This window comes from Dryobates pubescens, chromosome 4 (genome assembly GCF_014839835.1).
Source record: "Dryobates pubescens isolate bDryPub1 chromosome 4, bDryPub1.pri, whole genome shotgun sequence".
Classification (NCBI taxonomy): Eukaryota; Metazoa; Chordata; class Aves; order Piciformes; family Picidae; genus Dryobates; species Dryobates pubescens.
In genome coordinates, this window is record NC_071615.1 from 7,429,871 (window position 1) to 7,441,294 (window position 11,424).

Here is an 11,424-nt window from a genome sequence, read left to right on the forward strand (position 1 = left end):
CTGTTCCATATACCTGTTTGGTTCACCCTTTTTGTTTAATCCAAACTCTGATGATGCCTTGGAATGAAAGCACCAAATGTAACCAGGGTGAACCAAACTGCAGGAAGATACTAGGCTTCTCCTCTCCCTACATACTTAAGGTCTCTAAACCAAAGACTAGCAATACACAGTACAAAATCAGAACTGTTTGATATACTTCATGTTGTAGCATTACGTATTGTACCAACACTTTAAAGAGAGTGAAGAATTTTAACCGAAACCTTGTATTATGAACGAGAAACTGCTATCTTCTTCCACAAGTGATCTAGAGGAACAGCCACCTTCACACTCCAACCAGCTAACTTCATTTCTGTTTAAAAAATAAACCAAGAACTCTTAGATGACTTCAAGTCTACAGCAAAATCTGAAGGCGTTTAAGTATTTCAGGATGGGATTTATGGCAGAATTCTGAAATGGATACTCCTAGTTCCTGTTGCTTTTACTGGAATATTTTTATAGAGAGTCACTTTTTTCCCACCCTACCCTTTTCCTTTGCTGAATTTCCACACAATAACTTAGATTTGACCATCACCGGACATCTGAACAACAATAAAAAAGTTACAGCTGGATCCTGTATTAGTCCCAGCTGCACAGGATCTTGGGCTGCCTTCAGAAAACAAGAGAGCCAATAGGAAAACAGTAGGAAAACTTCTTTTAGCAGTTTACCTTTGAATATATTGGTTTCCCATATGCTACTACAACAAACTACTTTACTGCGCAATGCAAACTGAAGTTATCCTTTTTTTTTTTTTCCATCCCTTTCATAAAAAAAAAAAAATAAAATTCCTTGTTGAAAAACCTTTACTACAAAATGCCAGAAAATAATCATCTCCATATGGTCTTTCAAGTCTAACATACCACAATGGGTCTATCTGCCAAGTCCACCCACCCACAGGCTCCATAAACCGTAGAGTATTATTTGTATTTCATTTGGATTACCAATTTCACCCAACCTTTCCCCTTCATAACACATTGCTTTTGCAGGCTTACAATACAGGTAGAATATACAAAAGGAAAGCAAGTTCTCAGCCAAATAAAAACAATAACATACTGTGTAATCTTTTTTACTTTGGATACCAGTAAATTCATAGCAGGAGGACTTAAACTGGTCTTCTTTTTTATGAAATAGCTGGTCTTCTCTTAGAAAATATCACCTAATCTTTTAAAACATTCATGTGATACTACATCATTTATTGGTACAAGACCAAGACTAAATATTGCAGTCTTTCCCACTTCTATTGCACAAAATGAGAGTGAGGAGTGTTACATGTATTTTGACTTAAAAAAAAAAGAATCACAGGAGGGGAAGCTTCCTCTCAGATATTTAAAACGTTACTATATTTAATGCACAAAAATCCACATCCTATAGCCAAAAAAAATAATCAGCTCCATATGCTTCATTTATCTGTCCCTGCTAAAATATCTACAGCAAACTGAAATGTCACAAGCTGCCTACAAAGGTTGACCTCATGTAATACATAGAAACTTGGTTTAAGACCCAGTCTGAGATGCCCAAGCAACAGAAGTAACCAGCAACACCTACATGAAGAACAAACTAGTCACAAACGTGAAACCTTTTATTCTCTCCATTCTGTCACTCCAAATGTTTTCACAGGCAACAGCCATTTCTCTAAACTTTGCCCCTGACAGACCTTGGCTATCAGTTTCTGCTTAGGACACAGTTTCTATACAAACTGCAATTCAGGAATAGCAGCACCAATGATAAGGGATGGTGGGAAAACAAGCACAGATATTCTTGTCCCTAGACGAATATTAGATGCTGCTTTAAAATGTTGCAAGTATGTGATATGGCAATTTTCATAACAAAAAGAGTAGTACATGAGATCAAAAGTGACTTGTAGAAGAGCAAGTTAAATAATAATAAAGTTCTATAAAATAAAAAAGTTACTTTCAAGACCATAAAGATATATTTCCATAATACAGACTACCACTTAGGCAGCTACGTGACAGATGCCACACACAGAATTAGTTTTCTCCAATTACTACATACTAGGGTTACAAAATGCAAGATAAATCAATGACTTCTTCACTCTGATAGAGACTCTTGGAGACATACTCCTGAAATAGTGTTTGTTGTGGGTGAGTCCCAAGCAGAACCTTTTTCATTTACAAGGGGGTCGGGGAGAAACAAACACCAAAGAACCAAAAAATGAGAGAAAAAAAGCACAACAACAACAAAAGAACCACAAAATACAGACCCACACTCACCTACCCCGTGCAACAAAGTCCATAGATCTATCATAATGGATCATCAGCCTGCACAGTTTGTACACAGTAGCTCCCGTGTGAGCAATCAGAAACAGCTGAGCACTTTACATGTACAATGAAGGGGACAGGTCCATTTGCTCTTCTCAAGAAGGACTCAAAACAGTCCTATGGAGAACCAAGTCCCTGTCCAGTGTACATTAAGAGATTCAAGATCAAAGAATGCATGCAACTTGCAAGGTCCTTCCCAAGGAATGGAGTTTCTCCATAACAGAACCACCATCACTTCTCACAACCACTTCATTTAACCTCCACTTCCTGGGAAAATACTGAAACAAAAACATGCAGCAGCTTTACAAATTCAAAAATTGCATTTGCAAGTGGTCAAAGCTGTACTCAGACAGAGAACACAGACTGGTGGGAAAATTCCTCCTCAGTGTATTAGAATGACTAGGCAGGAAGTTCATTAGTCCAAACTTAGATGAGCAAGAAAGAAAAAAAACTTACTTGGAATCTGACTACTGAATATAATTCCCTATTTTATAATATCAATGCAATTAGAAATGTCCCTTTTCACAATCCCCTCTCTCTTGTAGTAAAGCAATAGGGTCTGTTTATGTGACCTTACAGGCAACACTGCTTCTGAGTTAAACAAGGATCTTATTAAGGAACATGGTTATCTACAGCACATGAAAGCAAAAATGTAACAGCAAATAAAGACTCTTGAATGCTTGGAATTAAGCAAGAAAACAACCTGAATGACATTTTGCAACATGAATTGGATTGGAAAAATAAAAAAAATACACCTCTCCATGCTAGGAGTAACTCCAAGTATTACAGTGAGGCAGCTGTATAAAAATGTAGAGGTGACTCATTAAATTATAACATCTCACAGTGCCTCTTAGATAAAACTGCAAGAGGCAATCCCCTTACTTGCACATGCCAATTTTCTCAGCCTTTTCTCATGTGTGCACACATGTGAGAACAAGTGAGCACAACAGACTAGACACATTTCTTACCCACCAACTCCTTCTGCCAAAGAAGAACTAGCATAGCACTCAATTTCAATCTGATTTGACTGAGGAGTAGATATTCCTTCAAGCTGCGTGAGAACTGGTAGCTGAGTAGAAGAGACACTAAAATTAATTCCCACAGTTACTGTTCAGTCTCTTCCATACCCTGAGAATCAGCAGACTTGTGTTTCATTGTTTTCACACAGCTTCTCTGTTAAGAAACTCAGAGCATTTTATCCTAAAAACAGTTTCTCCTTTTGTATTAAGGACCCACATCTGCAAAGCACAGCAGCAGCTCCTCAAAATCAAACTGAGTCCTTGGACATGATAGTGAAAGCCAGATCTGAATTCAAATTCAGCTTTCACAAATGAATTGATCTTCAGTTCTCGTTGAAGAATTTTCTTATGGAATTCAGAAGAATTATTAGCTAATATTCTTGCAGTAAGATCTGTCCTTGTTGGTACCATTTCCATGGGATGGCTAAATCACATTTCTTCCACATACCTGGCATAAGGTAACTATTTCTTTTTATAATAAACACAACATCTGGAAAATGAAGGGTAATTAGTAAAACCACACCAAGAAGTCCAACCTGTTGAAAAATTAGATCAAAGTTCTTCAGTACTCCGTATCCTAGATGAGATTCTGATTTCGATTTCACAAGCTTCCAGCATGCAACATTCCCTGTTAACTCCGTGAAATCCTACTGAATTTTTCACTTTTTTTGCTAGGAAACACTACATAATACTTGTGTTTGCCTTTTAACCTGTCAACTTTTATGGGAAAACCTACTCAATTATATACTAAATACGTAGAAGAAAATATCCTAACTTCAATGAAATCGTGGAGGCATTTACGCATCAGTTTATTTTTTGAGTAAAACTTAATATTGCCAAATAATGGGTTTAAAGAACCTCAGAAAGTCATGAAATAAATGTGACACAGATGTTCACAAAACCAAAAAAAAAACCCTTAAAAAAAATGTTTTTAGTTCATAGCAACCAAATAGGTCAAGCCATTTCCTTCTTCAGGCAAGTCTCAGAGGACCACAAAACACATGGTTTTCTAGTGGATTTTGTGTGTCTATCCCACCAAGAGGAAATGCTGCTGTCCAAAAAAATCTGCAATACTAAGTTTTCCCATGAAATTGTTGGAATTAGAAGAAGGAAGTCGTATGCAATTAAAACCAATTTGCTAGATGTCAAAATTACACAAATGGCATCATTAAGTGCACTTTTACTACCCAAGTCAAATACCTTCACCATACTGCTCTAAAAGAACGCACAGTGAAGTCAGAAAGGCCAGCATTAGGTCTGTTCACACAGCCTTTCCTTTGCTTCTGTAAATCTGAAAGTAAAACTCACATGTTCTTCATCTCCATGGGATTCCTGCCTTACACTTCTGTAAGTTGTCAGGTTTTACTAACAAAACAGCTGTTAAGTACTCTTGTCTTTTTATTCTCTGTGAATGAAGAATATGGTCCATGTGTCCAAACTCTTCACTAAAACAAGTGCAATCCTTCCATATGTGCTTAAGTACTCATGAACTACAGGACACAAAGTAAAGCAGACATCATTAACTAACACTTTACTTCAAAGAGATGGGGGAGGGGGGAAAATAATCATGTAAGTTCATTAAATCATTACAAAACACTATCCCACATGCTGGCTAGTTCCATGCAGAAGCTTATGATCCCATACCCAGATTAAATCTACTTGTGCAGGAAAATTAATATTGCACAGGAGAACATAACTTGTTTCATAACTTTGAGATTGCAAAAGTGTTCCAATACTTTTGCATTGCCCTTTTTATTACAACTTTTCTACAGACCATTTTAAAAACAAATTATAACATCTCACTATTTACTTATCAATAACCAATTGGGAGGTCAGTGTGCCTCCACCACTATATAGAAAAACAAAAACAACAACAAAAAAAGAGGTGGGTGGAAATAAGAGCTCTTGTTTAGACTCATTAAGCTTAAGATGACAATTACACAACCTTAAGATGTCAAACAAGCCGACATTAGTGGGGACAGATGGTACTAGATCCAGAGCACACAATACATGCTGTGAGTCATCAGTTTAAATACGATAGTTCCATTATATTTGCAAATCTGATTCTCCTGAAACAAGATGTAGAGAGGAAGAGAGCATTAAACCAAGTGCAGGGTCCTGCAAATCTTCACAAAAACGCTGGAAGCAGAACGATCATCTTCCACATGAAAATGCAATTAACAAGATAGAAGAACAAGAATAGTCAAAAAAGAGCAAGATTTCAAAAAGTATAGTAAACAGTACTAGAGGCAGCTGGCAGGACAAAGAGAAGGAAGGGAATGTACTGAGTACAAGGGGTCAGGACAAGTGTGGATAGGACCTAGGACGAACCTGGAGGAGATACGCTTCAGGCAGTGACAGCCAACAGCTCATCCAATGACTTTCAACATTAAAAGGAAATGGAGCAGTAGTTCAAAATGTAAATGGGGCCAAAGATGGATTGTAAAAAGAAATAGAATAAAACCTGTTCACATTGGGAGGGAAAGGAAGGGAGCAGAAGATAGCAGGAAAACAATTTAAAGCTTTTAAAACCTTTCTGTTGTACTAGGAAAGACTTGCAGGATAGAAAGACAGCAAGCAAAATAAACCCCAAAAAAACCCCAAACCCACAGTGCGTTTCATTTGTTTCCCTGTTAAAAAAGCATTCAAAACTCTACAAAGAAAGAAGGGGAGGGAATAAATATGATGAGATTGAGAAATTCAATGTGAATTGCAGAATGTATCTTGGAAAACTGTTCTGCCTTAAGATCCACATTCCCTCAGCTACTTAGAGCTAAAAAAATAAAAGATATGCAATATCCACTCAGCAACAGTACATGAGGAGCCCACTGTCAGGTAGCTATTCCTGGGATTCCCAGACATCCTTTTGCAGTGTACACTCTGTTCCACTAAGTAAATCCTACAGCTTTCATTTCTAGCTGTTAACAGCACACAGAGATGCTACGCTATAGGCATAATGTTCTCCTAAATCCATGGCCTGCTTACATTGCTGAGCACAAGTCACTAAATGTCATTATATAATAGAGTAAGTTTGGCAACCTCTAGGAATCGTATAAAAAAAAACCCCAAATGTGTGTTCTTCCAAGTCACAGCTAAAAATATTGAACATTAGGCTAAGAAAAAGCTTAATGTTACTGCAATTAACAAGCCCATCCTCTGACATCACAAGCAACTAATATTTACAACCTAATTATTAATATTTTATTACAGCAGCTTTTATTAGAGTGGTAACAGATTAAATGGGTTTGGGGCTAAGAATTAAAACATTACTGATCTGACAGGTAATCTGCACAAATATGAGATTAGTTTAGCTTGCAGAAATATTTATCTAGCATAAAGAGAGTGCATGAAGCTCCACTGGCTGACAAAAGTCCTATTTACGTCATTGAGATTTTTTGTGCTCTGTCTCTATCTGCTTTTTTTCTCTCCCTAGAATCGAATTGTGTGGTCAGTCTACCACTCAGGTACAGTTTTATATTGGCATTTCCCTACAGTGCCATTTAAAACTACAAACACCCCCTTTGAAGGACTTTTGGGACAATGTTTTAAAACTATTGGCACAAGTTACCCACCTTGACAAGTAGGGAGTGAAACACGATTAATGTTCTTCTGCATTAAAATATACATACCATTTTACAAGCCTCTTTTATTATAAACAAAACACACAGATTTAGTCTTAAATGCAGAGCAAACGTCTATAACCATAAGGAGGCCACATGGACTCTTCTATCTTTAATGTCTAACTTTGAAAGGCACCACAATGTGAAAAGAACGGAAGCAATTAGGCTGCTCGTGTCTCAAAGTGAGAGGAGGATACGCACTCAGGAAAATTTGAAACATTTTTTTCCCTAAGAAAAATCTGAGGGTTTCGTTATGTTTAACAGCTTTTACCTATAAATGGGTAACTGCTTTGCCCTCTAGATGAACAGAAGTCATCTTGCTAAATCTGGTTTGGCAGCAAATCCATTCTTTTGAGTCCTCTCTGAGATGACCTTGTCTCTTGGTCTAGTTCCTTGTCAACGGCTGTCTACATAACACAATCAGCTTGCTACCTGGCACCATCACTGGCAGCTACAGCCAACAACTAACAGAGCTTGGCAACTGAACTGCTCTCTCCCCAAAAAAAGCTTCAAAATTCGGAAATAAAACAGTATGGAAACCTAAATGCTGTAATTAGTGCTATTAATCTGATCTACTTGTCAAGCAGAAGCAGGATTTTAACCTCTTGGCACGTCTGTTTAGAGTCCTTCAAAAGGCAGCTTAAAACAAACATAAATACATAGTTAGCAAGTACCCAGTCTTGCAGTCTTTTCCAAGAGCACTGAGTTGAATTTTGGGGATAACAAAGCTGCTGCATAACTGGACTCAAATTCAGAAAAATAAAGCACTATTCTGAGCCTCCAGCACTGACTGTTTTACTTTCAACATTACACAGAAGATCACTTACTGTTTAGCAGTACTCAACCATACCACCTGCTGCCAACAATGTGAGGAGCTCAGTTCACTGCTACCACCACCACCACATAACAGTAAGCACTTAAGAAAAGCCTCAGTCATATCGCAAAAGATGTGGTTTTAAACCAAGTGAGGAGAAGGAGGAGGAGAGATTTCCTGGATTAAGTGAACCACAGAGATATTTTAATCAGAACACAAAAGAAGGTTGAGACAAACACCAACTGACTCGGATCATATCACATCAATAATCCATGCACAGAGCCTCTGCTGAAATCAATGAGAGGCTTGTGTGTAAGTGGATTGTATAATATAAACGCATGCCCCTATTTAGAGCTCCACATACAAAAGAGAAAGCAGTGCTAAGAACAATTCCCTTAATTAACATTTCTCTACCATCAAATGCTTCTAAAAAAATTAATCCTAACTTTAAACAGTTCTGATTTCATTCACAGTTTTGTTTTGTTTTTTTTTTCAAAGACAGTAAAACAACTGACCCCATTTGACAAAGAAAGGAACTGAAGCATAGGATGCAAATTAAACTGAAGAGCAGGGCAGCAGGCAGAAGTGAACTGGGAATAGCAGCTTACCTTCTGAATCACAGTTTAATGTCCTAGATATTTAGATGATTATCTAGTTCAAGTCTCTAATTAGGGTGATTGTGTGCAGTCCTCAAATAATTTTGCATACTTCCTAAAGTACTTGTGCACAGTGATATGCTTATCTCTATGAGTTTCCCACTCAATAAGGTAAACTTTTTCAGGATTGCACATGTTCTGCAGAGGTTCAAAATACTGGACTGCCCTGGTCAATCTCCCCTGGTACCTTAAGAGCCTTACTACTCAACAGCAAGAAAGGATTTTAAAATTGGCTATCAAATCCACACTTTCTAGATGTTTTCTACTATAAAAAAGGAAAGAAAATCCCTTTCAGTTCAAAATAATGATTCACCAGCTGAACAGGACATAACTAATCCTACTGTTCCAAATTGAAAGTGGTGCCTAAGAAAAAGCCATAATAGATCTCTCTTTAAGGAAGAAGTGCAATACTCACAGAAAGCCTGTGTAAAATGTCAAAGACATTAATGGGGGGGGGGGAATCCAGTCTTGTTAGTCTACAATTTTTATTTTTTTTTTTACAGTGAACATAGGAACATAAATTATATTCTCATTCGACCCAAAGAAAGCCACATGGTTATTAATGTGATATGAAGCTATAAATAACAGTTCCACTTGCATGCTAGGTAAAAGTCTGACTTTACCCATAGAACCAGTCTTTAGCTAAACACAGACTGTCTCCCTCAGTGGTCTTGAGTATTTTTCCTCCCATGAAAATCCAGCTTTGAAATGTTTAACACCTTATGAAAGACTGATTCAGAAATACATCCACTTTCTAGTTGACAACTTGAATGTTATTAAGTACTATATTACACGGGGTCAGTGCCAATAACAAGCCTGCTAATCTCCCTTAACTACAGATGCAAGTCCATAATACTGTGAAAATAACATATTTTGAGTTGAATGAGCTTTCTGTTCTTTACAATTACAGCGTTCAGCTGTTTTGAATAATAACTTTTCAGAACTGGCTTTTGTGTCCCTTCTTCAGAATTTTTTTTAAGAGTTAAGTCTATCACTGACAAAATGAGCAGAAATGCCTGCTGAGAAGTGGCCACATTTTCAGACAACTGCTTGAAGAATTATTTTTCTGATTCATCATAGTATTTTTTTCCCCAAGTTGTCAAAACAAACACCACACCCACTTGATTTCCGAGTTCTGGGTAATTATATCTAGAATTAGCAAGCACCGTGCAACTATTAATCATACAAGGCTTAGCCCTTACTTTACCTATTTAGAAATCAGCCAGTGCATTTAAACGCAGTCTGCTTAGCCTTTTCTTTAAGATCTGTCATCATCACTTCAATCTGTACCAGCACCATCGACACAGTCACAGGCACTGCGAATATAGGGCAGCCCATTCAGTCGATCCCTCTGCCCCAAGGCAGAATCAGCAGCTACTCCGCAGCCACCATTATCGCTGATGATACACAAGAACTGGTTATTTCAGGCAGCAGCTTTACACACGCACTCACAAAACACATTATAAATTAAAGGAGGGGAACGTGTTGCAAGTCTGCAGCGCCTTAAACTGGGACAGTGAGCAAACCGGCCTCCAACAGATAAAAATTAAAACTCAAAGCTTCCGAAGACGCAAGTCCGGATTCTCCAAAAGTAGAAACTGGCAACATCAACGCTGCTGCCTTGAGAAACAATTCGCCTTGTTTAAACTGGATCAACCACCCCGTGTGATTATCACCGAGCCTCCATTAAGATCACACACAGAGAGCCCTCGCAAAGCGTAATTATTCTCTTCACTGCAAGACATACTTTTTCTCCCCTTCCCCTCTCCCATCAGAAGCGCAGCTGCACGCAGGGAGCGCAGCAATGTAGCGGGGCTGTCACCGCGGAGAAGGGACGGAGACTCGCCTGCCCTGCCAGGCCCTGCCATCCCCTTTTGTGCCTGAACTCGCCATGCCGGCTCAAACCCGTGTCCCCCCGCCCCACGCCTGACCCTTCCCGGGAGCGGGGGCGGCCGCCGCGGGGCACAGAGCCCCATTGTGGCCGCCGGCTAAGGGGCCAGCCCGCGCCGCTTCCCCGCTCCCAGGAGCTGGTCTGCACTCGCTGCTACAGTCGGTCTGCTCGGGTTGGCCTCTCGGCTCTCGGGGGAACGCCAAGCAGGACGAGGGCACAGTACCGGCGGGCAGCTCCGCGACGAGAGGAAGGGCGCAGCGGGGCCGCGGCGGCAGCACCAGCAAATGTCACGGCCTCAGAGGCCGGGGAGCAGGGCGCCCCGACGGCAGGCGCGCCCTCCTCACGCCCTCGGCGGCCAGGTAAGGGCCGCGTCCCCTCCCGCGCAAGTCCCGGCACTCACCGCCGCCACCTCCACCGCCTTCTTCGTCCATGTTGGGGCCGCAGGCAGGACGCTCCCGCGACGGCCGCGGCTGAGAGAGGCCCCGGACTCACTCCACTCGTTCGGCGCCTCCTTCGCGGCGCCCCGCGCCTCGAGGCCCCTTCTCCTCCACCTCCGCCGCGCTGTGCCGCTGAGCTCCTCTGCCCAGTCCCTCTCCGCCCACCCCTGCCTCAGCCCCGGCAGCAGCCGCCGCCTCGGCCCAGCCGCCCGCCCCTCTCATGTGACCCGTGTAGGGGCGGAGGGGGAAGGCAGGCCCGGCCGGCCCTGTGCCACCACCCCCGCCGCCACAGGGTCGTCGGCCACCGCCGCACTGCCTCCGCCCCTCAGGGGGCGGCAGCCCTGCGGCGAAGAGAGGCCGAAGCGAGGAGCCTCCCGCCTCTCCTTTTCCGTGTTCCCGCCCCAGCAGGTTCCGCGCGGCGCGGCCTGGCAGCGTTGAGGGCCGTAAACTGACTTTCCCGTGGGTTGTCAGAGGACATGGCGGGACGGGGTCGAGGGCAGCGATCGGGAGCGGGAAGAGCCTGGCTTGCAGGGCACCCGATGGGGAGCAGCTTGAGGGCTGTGGTAAGAGGGGTCGAGGGGAGCCATCGAATCACTTGGGTTTATGTCATTTGGGGTTGACCCTTGGGGTAGCCAGAAAGTGCAGCACCAGTGACTCTTTTCGAGGAGTCT

General features: G+C 41.4%; 1 protein-coding gene across 1 annotated transcript in view; it reads right to left on the reverse strand.

The window, feature by feature from the left end:
* The window catches only part of CYTH3 (cytohesin 3), a 47,772-nt gene extending 36,440 nt beyond the window's left edge, over positions 1–11,332 (reverse strand). Inside the window, exon 1 of the mRNA XM_054180398.1 lies at positions 10,717–11,332. Coding sequence (XP_054036373.1) covers positions 10,717–10,747 — 31 coding nt within the window. The 5' untranslated portion in view covers positions 10,748–11,332. The remainder of the gene's footprint in view (positions 1–10,716) is intronic.
* Positions 11,333–11,424: the final 92 nt, after the last annotated feature.